General features: G+C 45.8%; 1 protein-coding gene across 1 annotated transcript in view; it reads left to right on the top strand.

Moving 5' to 3' along the window:
* TRABD2B (TraB domain containing 2B) overlaps positions 1-15,186 on the top strand; it is a 251,066-nt gene that overhangs the window by 156,901 nt on the left and 78,979 nt on the right. The window contains exon 3 of the mRNA XM_079980385.1: positions 8,847-8,993. Coding sequence (XP_079836511.1) covers positions 8,847-8,993 — 147 coding nt within the window. The remainder of the gene's footprint in view (positions 1-8,846; positions 8,994-15,186) is intronic.

Here is a 15,186-nt window from a genome sequence, read left to right as displayed (position 1 = left end):
ATTTAATAAATATCATTTTTTTAAAAAAAAGAGACTCCCGAAGGAGAGTGAAAGGCGGGATATCAAATCCAAACTCTTCTTCTTCTCTTCTTCAGTGGTTACCCAGACCTTGCTGCTGGTTGTGAAGGGGTGAAGGGGGGCCCCATGACAGCTCAAGCTTCAGGCCCCCAAAATGTAGGTCCGCCACTGGTCGTGAATTAATTTTTGAGAGCCAGACCAGAAACAAGGTTCAAATCCCTTCTTGGCTATGTAGCTCAATAGGTGACCTTGCCTCTCAGCCAAACCCACCTCACAGGGTTGTGGAGATTAATTGAGGGGGGGACCACTATGTAAGCCACCTTGAACACACTGGAGGAAAAAGTGGAACATGAGTGCAATCAATCAATAATACTTTAGTAGGGTTAAAGGTAAAGGTAAAGGTACCCCTGCCCGTACGGGCCAGTCTTGACAGACTCTGGGGTTGTGCGCCCATCTCACTTAAGAGGCCAGGGGCCAGCGCTGTCCGGAGACACTTCCGGGTCACGTGGCCAGCGTGACATCGCTGCTCTGGCGAGCCAGAGCTGCACACGGAAACGCCGTTTACCTTCCCGCTGGTAAGCGGTCCCTATTTATCTACTAGCACCCGGAGGTGCTTTCGAACTGCTAGGTTGGCAGGCGCTGGGACCGAGCAGCGGGAGCGCACCCCGCCGCAGGGATTCGAACCGCTGACCTTTCGATCGGCAAGTCCTAGGCGCTGAGGCTTTAACCCACAGCGCCGCAGTATTTCCAGATAATCATATTTCCAAGATGACGTATTTCCATGGTTGCTGAATACTGCGTTCCTTGCCATCTTTAGATGGGATGAACATGCTGGAAATTATATCTGAGTAAACATGCGGAGGTTCAGGCTATGGGACATCTGTGTTAGAACACTGAGTCCTGCTCCATAACTCCTACAGTCTCTAATCCACCCCCCCCCCTCATGTTAACTGCAGAAGGAACTGGCTGCAGAAGGCACAGAATAAATCAATGAAAAAAATATGTTTGTTATAAAGCTGTTTATGTTGTTTCCTACAAATCAGTAATTGTTTTGTGGTTGGAGAACCTTGTTGTTTAACCTCAAAAATATTTCTTCTAGCTCCTTGGAAATTTCATACCAATTTAACTAATAGAAACAAGAAACGTTGAGCTTGATGTCTATCAGTAAGGGAGGGTGTTGCAGCCCCTTTTAGGGTTTCTCCGCAGCCTTTCCTGTCAGTGCTATGGAATGCACAGAAATGAGGAACGTCTGTGCCCTTTTCCCTATCAGAAGAAAAAAGTGGTTCATTGTTTTATACAACGGATCTTGCACACAAAACATCAAAAATAAGAGACTTGCCTTTACAATTCTAAACCCATTTACACTATCTTTTTGCACTAATTACAGTTCAAAGGGGGGGAAAAAGCAGAGACATCACCTTGCCGACAGAGGTCCGTATAATTAAAGCTATGGTTTTCCTAGTAGTGATGTATGGAAGTGAGAGCTGGACCATAAAGAAGGCTGATCGCCGAAGAATTGATGCTTTTGAATTATGGTGCTGGAGGAGACTCTTGAGAGTCCCATGGACTGCAAGAAGATCAAACTTATCCATTCTTAAGGAAATCAGCCCTGAGTGCTCACTGGAAGGACAGATCCTGAAGCTAAGGCTCCAATACTTTGGCCACGTCATGAGAAGAGAAGACTCCCTGGAAAAGACCCTGATGTTGGGAAAGATTGAGGGCACAAGGAGAAGGGGACGACAGAGGACATGATGTTTGGACAGTGTTCTCGAAGCTACCAAGATGAGTTTGATCAAACTGCGGGAGGCGGTGGAAGACAGGAGTGCCTGGCATGCTGTGGTCCATGGAGTCACGAAGAGTCAGACACAACTAAACGACTACACAACAACAATTCGAAAGCACGTCAAAGTGCAAGTAGATAAATAGGTACCAGTCTGGTGGGAAGGTAAACAGTGTTTCCATGTGCTGCTCTGGTTTCGCCACATGACCCAGAAAAACAGTCTGCGGACAAACGTCGGCTCCCTCAGCCAGTAAAGTGAGATGAGTGCCGCAACCCCAGAGTTGTCTGCAACTGGACATAACTGTCAGGGGTCCTTTACCTTTACCTTTTTACATTTGGCATGCCAAATGCTTTCAGACATTTGCTTGAAAAGGTCACCAATTCCTTTACACCACTGTACAAACTTATTGGTGTTAAGAAATTAACGCCATCTAACTTAAATGTGGAAATGCAATTAATAGCTGTGAGGTACTTGATCATGAGCACAGAGAGGGAGATATAACTCCTTTCCTATGTACCACAGTCCCATCAAAGTTGACTTTCTCAAAGTTGCTATTTTTGAGAGCCAGTGTGGTGTATTGGTTAAGAGTGGCAGTCTCGTAATCTGGTGAACCGGGTTCGCGTCTCCGCTCCTCCACATACAGCTGCTGGGTGACCTTGGGCCAGTCACACTTCTCTGAAGTCTCTCAGCCCCACTCACCTCACAGAGTGTTTGTTGTGGGGGAGGAAGGGAAAGGAGAATGTTAGCCGCTTTGAGATTCCTTCGGGTAGTGATAAAGCGGGATATCAAATCCAAACTCCTCCTCTTCCTCCTCCTCCTCTTCTTCTTCTTCTTCTTCTTCTTCTTCTTCTTCTTCTTCTTCTTCTTCTTCCCCAGGTGTGATGCTAACCTCAGCCTTTAATATGCTCATTAGGGAAGCCATTAAGCATTTTACACATCTAAAGAGTTGGTCAAGTACAGGTGTGTTGCCATAGAAACAACTAACTACTAATTCCTTCAGCAGGCCTTTTCTCCCCTCACCTGGTTGGATGCCACATCATCCTAGGAGTAGGAAAACAAAAAGCCAGTTTTGTCTAGTCCCACCTAGAGCCATGAAGACACAAAGGCTTTATTTGCTCTCTGGATGGACTCCAAACCTCTGGCTCTGGGGACCCCCGCAGAGACTTAATTGGGGAGCAAGACCTGTGGGAGTGTTAATGATGTGGCCCCTTCCATGTTATGCTTCCATGTTATTTATATATGTGAAAATAAAATAGTTTCATGCAAGACTTGACTAATCTAGTCCACACTAGGGCAAATCACTTTCTAGGAGATTGTCTTAAGAGAATGCTCAATATCAGACCCACGGTGCCTCTTCAATGGCAGGGAGGCAAGTGTACTGCAATCCACCTGGCAAAATAGGTCTGTTTTGTCTCCCAAGCCAAAGCATGATGCATTTTGCATTGATTTAATTTAAGGTGCAGTGAAAGTCCAGCATGAATGTGCTGAATGTCTCCAAAAGGTGTAGCATTAGTGCAAAACCAGAAAGGAAGGAAGGAAGTGTATAAAGCAGGTGGGGGGGGGAATGCACATCCACAACCTGATTAAAAGGCTGAACTACGGTGGTGGCATAGCTCACTCTGATCACACAAATGAGTCTTTCTCTTCATGACATGGCACAGAGAAGGGCTGGAATGAAGTTACTGATGTGTGTGTGGATTACTGGGCTCAGATGTGCTGCACATCTGATTCTCACTGCTCCTTTTCAAAACTGCTATACAAGTATTTCCCAATTAGCAGGAATTCACCTTGTGAGGAGTGAAGTGGGAGTGGGACAAGGCTCTTGTTAAATACCCATTCCTTCATTCCATGCACATGCTGAAGCCATGTTCTTTATAACAACCCCCTGCAAGCCTCTTGCTGGTATGAATGGGGCTGAGCATGGGATTCTGATTTGTTCCCTCTGATGCATGAAACTTCTGCTCATTCAAATGCACTGCTCAACCATTCGGCTAAAATCTCGTGGCTACATGTTGCTGGCACAAACATTTAATTCCAAGCTTCATAAGCAATAGTGCTGTAGGATGCATTGTGGTTAAAGTGAGGTCTTTGGTCAGATTCAAACCATTTTATTAAACTGGTTAATTAGCAATTTGAAAAGGAAAAAATCAAGGTCTTAAGGTCTCCTCGGGTCACTGCCAAACCACAGCCTATTAACTACTCCTGCCTTTCAGCAGCAATAATGATGAGGTTTTGAGAACATATGGAATCAACTAGGTGAAAGGCTTTTATGAGGAACTTTAACAGGGGGCATGATTTTGCAAACAGAAATTCTAGCAGACGATTTCATGGATTTGCTTCCTCAACTGTCCCTTTCAAGAAACCAAACGCCTTCCTCATTGAGGGATGTCAGATTCAGACAGGCTTTCTCTCGGACACTGGGGGGAGCCTTTTAAATGGCTCCCCCTGGACCTGTTTTCAGAGTTTGTTTCCTTGACACTGACCTCATTGTGGTGACTTTCACAGCTCGTCAACCCCCTGTCATAGCATGGAGCGAGTTAGGGATGGTGAGGAAAAACCAACCTCCTTCAGGAAGCTAATGGAATTACTGGTTTTACACAAACACATAATTTCCTTGGTATTTTGTGAGGTTCTGTATTTTGATTGACTCAAGTACAGCTTCCGGGTCATGTGGCCAGCATGACTAAGCCACTTCTGGCAAAACCAGAGCAGTACACAGAAACGCCGTTTCCCTTCCCGCTGGAACGGTACCTATTTATCTACTTGCACTTTGACGTGCTTTCGAACTGCTAGGTTGGCAGGAGCAGGGACCGAGCAACGGGAGCTCACCCCGTCGCAGGGATTCGAACTGCCGACCTTCTGATCAGCAAGTCCTAGGCTCTGTGGTTTAACCCACAGCGCCACCCACATCCCTCCCCATGACTAGAGGGGGTCTTAAATCCCACCTGTTTTATCCTCCCCCAATCCTATATACCTGAAGAACATGTCTCTGCACACACAAACATTTTTTCTCAGTACTCCTTCTTACCTATACAGTGGTACCTCGGGTTACAGACGCTTCTGGTTACAGACTCTGCTAACCCAGAAATAGTACCTTGGGTTAAGAACTTTGCTTCAGGATGAGAACAGAAATCGCACGGCGGTGGCAGCGGTAATCCCCATTAGCTAAAGTGGTACCTCAGGTTAAGAATGGACCTCCAGAACAAATTAAGTTCTTAACCTGATGTACCACTGTATTAAATTGGTGGGCAGGAAGCTGCTGCCTATGAGACACCTTCTCTTGCCAATTGGTTAGCTTGTATCCACCCATTTTCAGCAGATTTCCATTTCTCCCAAGATATGTCTACAGCACAGTTCTAAATCAGCTTGACTGTCCAGGCCCTCTGTTGCTTTTTATGGGTATGGCGAAGACTTTATGTGCAGGTGTTAAAACTCAGCTCTGCAGCATGTGATGTTGTGAACTAAAATAATGACTTTTGATGGGTAGATAAGGCCAGGCTTACAATCAAATTGCATATTTACTGAGCGCGATTCAAGATCGTGGTGGGCAGGTTAAGGTGCATCTGCGCCAGTCTTTCTCACAAGAAGAAGCAGTCTTTTTTCCAAGTGGGGTTTCAAATGAATGAATATAAAATAAATTACTTCCTCATAAGTAACAGAAACACCAGTAGTCCTGCCCAAGTGCCTGTGTATGTATGAAGTGTTAGCATGTGAAACATAAAAGCCTAGAAAGAATTGTGATATTTATGTTTAGAAACTTTCTCCTATTTGCTATAAACACCACCTTTAATTAACCACTACCACCTTCAAAAGCCCTTTGCCATTCTCACTGTCAAAGCAGTTAAAGAAGGATTTTTTCTTTTAATCGTAAAGAGTGATAGTGATCTTGAAAAATCATGAGGTGGGAGGATCTTGGAGGGGCAGAGCAGGATGCATCCAGTGAGTACATTTTGCACCACTTTTATTAAAGGAAGAGGAAAGGGAAAATTATTAGAGGAAAGGACAAGTCTTCAAACTCAAGAGAGCCCTTTTTAAAGTTGAGAAGGGAGACACAGAGTGGGCGGGGAATGCCTTACTTTTTAAATGTTTTATGGTGATTTGTCCTGTTTATCTATAGGAAGCAAATCCAGAACTTTTTGATCTGGAGTTGCAGACTTTGTGACACAATAAAACAGTGATTTATGGGCAGCTTCATGTGATTTCTTGGAACAGGTGGCATTTTAAGCAGCTGTATATTTCTTTCCTGGAGCTTAGAATGGTCCAAATCCACCAAAGAACTGACTTTTATTGAGAATTCTCAGAACAAAGCCTGTACACATGTGTGCATGGTTTTCTACCTGCCCCTAATTGGAGAAGGTGGTAATTCTGTCTAAGATGCTGTGGCCTTTGAATGCATTTCGATCAAATTCAAATCCCAAATCTCATTATAATTTCAAGGCCAAACGAGCAAAGGCTGCAGTTCCCAATCCATTTAACTATGAAGTAGCCCTGTTAGTTTTATTGGGGCTATTCTAAAGTTCAATTGCTTGTGGATTACAGCCAAAAGCACTTGCCGCCTGAGCAGCTGATCTGTTTGAAAAGGGTAGGACAATTTTCCAAGGTGCCTGAACTATTATTTCATACAGTCTCACTGACATTGCTGACAACTCCTGAAGTCCAAAGTAGACTCAAGCAGTCCAATGTAGTTTGTTGTTGTTGATTAGTAACATTTTGTTTTGCATATGTTCTCTGAAATTAACATTTGCTGAATTAAGCATTTGTTGTGGTGTCTTTTTATGGGTATGGTGAAGGCTTCATGTGCAGCTGTTAAAACCATGTAACATTGTGAAGTAAAATAATGATTTTTGATAGGTAGATAAAGCTAGGCTTGTTTGCCATTTGTATTTGCATTGTATTGGATGGGCTTTTATAGGGCAAAATGTCTTGTATCGTGTACATATGTACAAAGCAACTTTTACAGCAGCTCTAGAGTTCCAATAGATTTTCTAAAACAAGGGATAAATATGTTTAAAATAATGTGGCTTTATAGTAAAGGTGTAATGAACGTTGGCCTGTAGCTAAGAAGCAGCAGCTATTCCGCTAACAATCTCGTAGGAATGTTTAAGGGCACATTGTGGAAGTACAGTTTAAATTTGTCATTACTGGAAGCACAAGAAAATGTATGTGGACCAGGAGTCACATATCATTCCATCCTACCCTCTCTGCAAGTTGGCTTACTCAGAAGTCCAAATCTTTCCCCACATGTCTAAGCCTAGGCTTCAGCATTTTCTATGACCCATAAAATGTGAGATTAGCATCTCCCTAATTTAAACAGGCTGCAAAAAGCATAGGTTTAAAGGATTTCTTACCTTTTGAGGCTTATAGGCTAGGGAGGAAATAGCTCATCCAAGGATTTCCTGTGAATTCAAAATATTGGACTAATAAAAATAAAAGCTAAGAAAAAGATTGATTGGAAGAAGAGAGGTATAAAATGCTTATGTTTCAGAGTTATTTCACTGACAATCTTACCTAAAATATAAGAATATTTAACTTGGAGATGTTTTTTCTCTCTTTGGCTAACTTGAAACCTATTCAAATAGCACTGGTTGCATCATGGATGTGGGACAAATGTGTGAAAACCCCCAGCCTGTGAAGAGCCGCTTAATAATAATAATAATAATAATTTATTGATTTATTTATACCCTGCCCATCTGGCTGGGTTTCCCCAGCCACTCTGGGAAGCTCCCAACAGAATATTAAAAACATGATAAAACATCAAACATTAAAAACTTCCCTAAACAGGGCTGCCTTCAGATGTCTTCTAAAAGTGAGATTGTTGTTTTTTTCTTTGACATCTGATGGGAGGGCATTCCACAGGGCGGGCGCCACTACTGAGAAGGCTCTCTGCCTAATATGCCCAGGATAAGCTTTCAGAATCCTTAGCATTCAAAAAGCACCAGAAATTTTCATCTCCACCACCAAATTTTTTTTATTTTATTTTGTTGAACAGTAAAGTTTTTCTCAAGGGTATGGTTAAATAGTGATTTGGCAAGAGTTTACAAACAGACTACAACTACTGCTTCTCTCTCTCTCTCTCTCTCTCTCTTAGACAGCTGAGTCGCTTGTCATAATTCTTTACATTCTAATGTACCTTAAGAAATGTGGCTCAGATTAATATGATCATTAAAATGGCTGATCTGGTTTCTTCTGGATTATCTTTTTGACAAGGACGAGAGATTTCACTGTAGGGGAAAGAGAACATCAGTTGACAGTGCCTCCCCCACCCATGTGACTGAGAAGTATTGTGGACTGCCACCCACGAAGGTTTAAACTGACAGATAGCGGTCAGCTATCATTAAACTGCTGTCATGATCTCAGCAGCCACATCATCATAAAAAGGCAGTTTGGTTTAGCATAATTGCTCCAACGTTGTGTTCATTCAGCAGTGACACACCCACACCCAATATTGTTGGGGCTGAATCATGATTAAATCTAGGGACAAATACATCTTGGAGGTAGGCAAGGGATATATACTATGGGAGATAAGCTATTAACTATCCCATTGCATAACTGGAAGTCAAACTTTGTAAGCAAGCATGGTTCTGATCACTTCTTCTAGAGCTGAATGTCATTCTGGTGCTATGCTGCAGGCTGAGCCATGTATCAGTGATAGGTTAGTTGCTCGCTTTGAGTTCTGTCTGTGGGGAGGGGGTAAAATCTGCTGCTTGAAAACAGGTCAGGATAAAACCTCAGGTCCAGGAGGATGCTGAATTGACTTCAATAAGAGATTGAAAATCTTGTTTTAGATGACCAGGCTTTGAATTGGGAGCTAGAAATGGATTATTTTGAGTGAGAAGTGAGAGAAACTGCACACAAATGAGAACATGAATATATTCACATTCTTCACTAGAAAAAAGAAATCCCCGGCAAAAGGATGTTTCCCTTGCCTTTTTTTGTTGTTTTTCTGTTGAGGATGTGTTCCAGTCTTTACCATGCCTCTAATGCTTTACTTCTGGCATCACATCTTGTCTTCTAAGTAACTCCTATTCATTTTCTGTGTACATACAGGTGCTGTTTGCCTTGAACCAAACATTGCTACAACATGAGAGTCTTCGAGCTGGCAGCTTGCAGGCCCCTTACACCACGGAAGATCTCATCAAGCACTACAACTGTGGAGATCTCAATGCTGTCATATTTAATCACGATACTTCACAGGTATGTTTCCCTACACAAGAGGAAGGTGTAAATAGGTATAACATTATTCCAAGGTCTATTTTTCTGTCCAGTTCTTTCTTCTTAGTATTTCAGCCCACAACACTACAGTAGGTAGGTAGGGAATGGAGAGCGTCTAGCTGATTGAACGTATGATGTGAAATTATGTTTTCCCTAAGAAACCTGTCCAAATACCCTGCTAGGCCTCGTCTGTCTTTCATCTACCATAAATATCTCACAGACCCATGTTCAAGGCTCTTGTGTGGATGTACAAAGCCCTGAACAACTTGGGCCGAGGACACCATAAGGACGACCTGAGCCTTTACATCAGAGCCCTATCAACTTTCTCCAAGCACCTCAAGGAGGTGTACATGGTTCTCTCCCTCCTCATTTAATCCACACAACAAGCTGGTAAAGTAAGTTAGGCTGAGAGGTAATGACTGGCCCAAGGTTACCCAGAGAGCTTTATGGATGAGTGGGAATTTGAACCCTGGTTTCCTAAGTCCTAATCTGACACTAACCACTTCAGCACACTAGCTCATATTATCATGGTTGCAATTCCTGCTGTTTTGGCTACAGAGGCTTGAGGTTTTGTTGTACAAGACATGTAATCAGTTTCAGCACTAAAAGAGGTAAAAAGGTAGCAGCATATGCACCAGCTGCAACAAGGATCAAGCTGGTTTACGTTGCTTTGCCAATCTTCTCCTGCTTTGTGCCCTTCTTCTCCTTCTCCTTCTCCTCCCCACACCTTGGATACCCCTCTGTTCTTCACATGTCTCTTGTTTCCTTGTGAGACAATGAGATATTACCACTGTTTTTCTAGAGCTGCTTTGTGTGTGTTTTGGCTTGATGAGTGACTGAGAAGCTTTGAAAGGAATGTGAGCAGAAATGAAAGTTAATTGCAAGTGCTTGGAAGGCCTTTGAACATAATTCCCTCTCATTAGGACAAAAGACTTTGTAATTATTGACTTTGCATTTGAAGAGGAAGTGTGCATTATGTAAATAGGCTACAAGGCCAAATAACTTCCCAAACATGCCATAATCCAATAATAATCCATGTGTTGCAAGAGTTTGGACAGAATCCTTTGTTTTCTCTTAGATCTTCAATATCATAGAGAACTTTTAAGAACTTCTGAAGTTTTATAAGTTCTCCCCTGCCCACGTCTCACACACATGGACAGCTTGTACAAATATAACTTTTATGGAATATCTGGCAGAACCAAGAGGTAAAATATCATGGAATATGATCCACTGAAGTTAAACACTTAAGCGTAACTGCTTAAGTAGCATACACTTAAACCAATTGTACTTGAAAGTTTTGAACTTTGGCTGGATCATAACTATGATTTCAAACATTTCTCCTTTGTTCTGCAGCCTACCGTAATCTATGGACTCATGAAAAAGAACAGACTTTAATTCATGTACTGTATTTCAGACATTTCTATGCTATCCTGAATGTTTCCCAAGATAAAGAAGACATAAAGAGAATAAAATTAGGGCACAATCTTAACTCCCACTCCCGACCCTGCCAGTACACTGGAAATTGGTGGCATGGCTACTGCACCTGCAGGCATGCTGCTCAAAACTACCATTGTGGAAGGGGGTCCTGCAATTGGTCAATGCCAAAACCAGTGGATCCTGGAGTGATTCAGGTCTTCTCCCTCCCTCTTTCCTCTCTTCCCCCAGAATGTCCCATTCTGAGCTTTTCTCTGGATTCCACTGGCAACTGATGGGCTGCTGGCTGTGCTGAATCCTGGGCAGAGGATCTAATCTATCCCCCTCCCCCAGACCAACATAAGGGAGGGTATGGATTTCTGTGCCTGTCAATAAGTAAAACATTGTCAGATAAAAACAGCAACTAAAGAACAGTGTTAAAACAAGTTCAAAAACAAAATTTTAAACATTTAAAAATCCAGGATAATAAAAAGGTGATTGCTCAGCAGGGAAAAGGTACCAAAGAATGCTTTCTGGTGGGGAGGGGACACCAACATGGAAAAAGCCATGGGGCAGGCGATCTTTCAGGTAACTTGGTTTTGAGTTGCTCAGGGCTTTATATGCTAACAGCAAGACCTTGTCATATACCGGTAACTGCCGCTTGGGATAACACTACAGTGGTACCTCTGCTTACAAACTTAATTCATTCTGAAGGTCCGTTCTTAACCTGAAACTGTTCTTAACCTGAGGTACCACTTTAGCTAATGTGGCCTCCTGCTGCCGCCATGCCACTGCTGCATGATTTCTGTTCTCATCCTGGGGCAAAGTTCTTAACCCGAGGTACTACTTCCAGGTTAGTGGAGTCTGTAACTGTCAGGGAACTGACATCAGAACGAGAGGTGGAGGCAAGGCTCCACAGCGATGCAGGAGAGGGGACCAGCAGGGGGGAAGGAATTCAGCGTAACACCGGTAGAGAAGGGAGGGAAATGGAGGATTTGGAGAGAGGTCTCCAAGACCCTTCACTGAGACTAGTGGGGAGAGCGCGGACACGCCTCTGCCTTCCCCTTACTTGCGCAGACGAGTTCCGCGCAGGGAAAGTAGGAGGAGACTTGGCGTCAAACAGCTCTTATGCTGGAAGAGGTTCAAGAAACGCCCACTGACGGATTCTGCAAGTGACTAACCGGCCACGGAGTGTGAGCTGTCAGCCAAAGCATGGTTGGCCAGGCAATCTAACCAAAACTGAAGGCAACTTACGAACAAGTAACCCCTTACAACCATTACAGCAATCCGTCAGTCACTGAAGTTACTTGTGCACAGGCAGGGGACCATGAGCCAGACTGGAGGTGCCAGTGCAGCGGGGCAAGCTGCGAGTGTGCAGGATCTGGTGGAGAGGAACGGGGACCTGGAACAGCATGTAGCCCTGCTGACGGCGCGGCTGGATGAAAGGCGAACTCAGGATGCGAAGGTTAGACCCACCCCCATGGCGAGGAAAGTGCCAGGACTGGTACACAAGTTTGGGGGGAAGCCCCAGGACTATAACGCGTTCCGAACGGAAATAGAGTACGCTTTGGAACTGCAGCACGATGACTTTGCTGACGATGCAGAGAGGGTGGCATACATCGTGGGGCACCTTCAGGATGGGGCACGTGAATGGGTCAGACCCCTAACGGCCACGCAGAATGCTGCCATGAGGGACGTTTGGAAGTTCCTCCAGGCGATGGACGCGATGTATTCAAGCCAAATTGAGCAGAGTGTGACCCAGCGGGAACTGATGAGATGCAAGCAGGGGGAACTTTCCGTTAGAGACTATTGGTCCCATTTTGCGATGTTAATACACCGGCTGGAATGGGACCTAGATTCCCCCCCTATTCAGATGCTGTTTGAGGAGGGGTTGTCCCCAACCATGAAGGACGAGCTCTCCCGCGCGTCCCGCCCGCAATCTATGGATGAATTGACCAAAGCTGCGCTTGCGATAGGAGCCCAGCAGGAAGCGCGCGCTTTGGAAAGGCGGGAAGGGAGAGGAGAGCGTTATCCTGACTACCGCATTCCTGAGATGCCAAAGCAGCCTTCAGGGCCCGTTGAGCCAATGGAAATCGATGGCGCGCGTGCAAGGTTTCAAACACCAGCGAAGGACGCAAGAGGGAGGGAAAGGATGGCAAAAGCACCAAGGAGTGTTTTCTCTGCCAATGGCCAGGACACTTTGCCAGGACCTGTCCACAAAGAAAGACTTGGCAAGGGATGGTGGGAGCCGCTGGTAGTGAGGAGGAGGTGGCGGAGGACAAGGTGCAGGGAAATGCCAACACTTGGCTGCCCACAGGGGGGCACAGCAGCCAGGCGAGCAACTAATGGAAGTGCCCCAACCAGACCCACCCAAGGCGTCAATAGCCATAGAGGTGGTGCTAGAACTCCCAAATGGACACCCAGTCAAGGTGAAGGGGCTGCTGGATTCAGGCAGCTCCTGCAATTTTTTCAGCAAGGAGTTCACACTAGAGCACCAACTCCACCTGCTGTCACTTGATTTTCCCCTCCAAGTCACCACGATAGATGGCAGGGAGCTGCTGGGAGGGGAGGTGACACATCAAACCCCACCAATGAGAATGAGGGTTTCCAGACACACAGAAACCATTGCCTTTCACGTGGCCACGCTAGCAGGACCCCCAATAATATTAGGCATGAGCTGGCTAGCGCTACATGATCCAGTGGTGGCTTGGCATCAACAGACAGTCACCTTTGGGTCAGCTCACTGTTTGGAACACTGTCTAGGGGGGGGGAGCCCAGGTTGAGGTTGGTCAGAGTGGCAGGAACGGCACTGAAGCTGAGAGGAGAGGTGCCGCCACAGTACGCTGGACTGCAGAAGGTCTTCAGCGAGAGGGAGGCGGACAGGCTGCCACCACATAGGCCCTTTGACTGCCAAATCAACCTACTCCCTGGGGCGCAGCTGCCAGTGGGTAAGCTGTATGCCATGTCGGACCGGGAGATGCAGGAGTTGCGGAACTTTATTGACAAGAACCTAAAGAGGGGTTTCATAAGGGAATCTAAGGCAGTGGGGTGCAGCCCTGTGTTCTTTGTGGACAAAAAAAAAACACGGATCAGCCCAGGCTGGTCGTGGACTATAGAAGATTGAACCTCGTATCGGAACCCGTGACCTTCCCAATGCCCAGAATTGATGACATTCTAACTCGGGTAAGGAAGGGGAAGATCTTTACCAAGCTGGACCTCAGGGGAGCATACAATTTGATTAGGATGAGGGAGGGGGACGAATGGAAAACCACCATGTTCACCCCCCTAGGCGCCTTTGAGTACCTGGTCATGCCATTTGGATTACAATCAGGCTCAGCCTGTTTTCAAAGCTTCATGCACCATGTGCTGGGCCCCCTGCTGTACAAGAACTGCGTAGCATTTCTGGATGATGTCCTGATCTATTCGGACAATGAGAAACAGCATGTCCAGGTCATCAGGGAAGTGCTGAAGAGACTCCAGAAGCATCAGTTATGGGTCAAGCTGGAGAAGTGCCAATTTCATGCCAGAGAAGTGGAATTTCTGGGATACATGTTGTCGGACAGGGGCCTAGCCATGGACCCCAGGAAGGTGCAGGCGGTGCTGGAATGGAAGACCCCCAGAACCCGGAAGGATGTGCAGAGGTTCCTCGGGTTCAGCAACTTCTACCGGAAGTTCATCAAGAACTTTGCCCACTTGACCGCGCCCATCACGGATTGTCTCAGTAGCAAAAAGAAGTTCGTCTGGACTGAAAATGCCCAACAATCCTTCGAAAGACTAAAGAAGGCGTTCACGTTGGAGGAACAGCTCCTGCACGTGGATCTGCAGAAGCCGATGAGGCTGGAGACAGATGCGTCAGACCGGGCCGTGGGAGCGGTATTGCTGCAGCCGGGGGGGAGCCAACACGCCTGGAGATCGTGTGCCTTCTTCTCACGGAAGCTGAGCAAGTCGGAACAAAACTACACGGAATATGATCGCGAACTGCTGGCTATTTACGCAGCTTTTCGGCAGTGGAGACATCTACTAATAGGGGCCCAGCACAAGATTCAGGTGTGCACGGATCACAAGAACTTGGAATATTGGAGAACGGCTCGAGTTCTCAACCAGAGACAGATTCGATGGGCACAGGAGTTCTCCAAGTTCTTCTTTGAGATCCAGTATGTGCCGGGAAAAGAGAACGTGAGGGCCGACGCACTGTCCAGAAAGCCAGAGTACACGGAAGGTGAAGGACCGCCGGAAGTGAGACACGTGTTCCCAGAGGAACGATGGGTGTGTGGGGGAGCGTTGGTTGGGAGACGAGAACTAAACGAGCTGATTCGCCAGGACGAATTCGCCCAAACCAGGATCAGGGAACTCAGGGAAGCGAGGGGAGACCAGGGAGGCTTTGAGGAAAGGGAAGGACTGTTGTACTACAAGGGAGCAATGTATGTACCAGGGGAGGCCTTGCGGGAAAGGGTGCTTAAACAGCTTCATGACAATCCAACGGCGGGGCACTTTGGGCAACACAAAACTATGTTACTGGTTACTAGGCAGTTCTGGTGGCCAAGGGTGAGGGAAGATGTACGAGAGTATGTACGGGGCTGTGACTGCTGCCAACGGGCTAAGGGGGAGAGGGCTGCCCCGGCAGGGTTGCTGGAACCCTTACCCACACCGGGAAGACCCTGGGAGGTGGTGTCTATCGATTTTATGACAGATTTGCCCAAGTCTAGAGGGAAGACAGCAGTCATGGTAGTAGTAGATCTGCTAACCAAAATGTGCCATTTTA

Source organism: Podarcis cretensis (assembly GCF_951804945.1).
Source record: "Podarcis cretensis genome assembly, chromosome: 6".
Lineage (NCBI taxonomy): Eukaryota > Metazoa > Chordata > Lepidosauria > Squamata > Lacertidae > Podarcis > Podarcis cretensis.
This window is presented reverse-complemented; position numbering and strand designations above follow the sequence as displayed.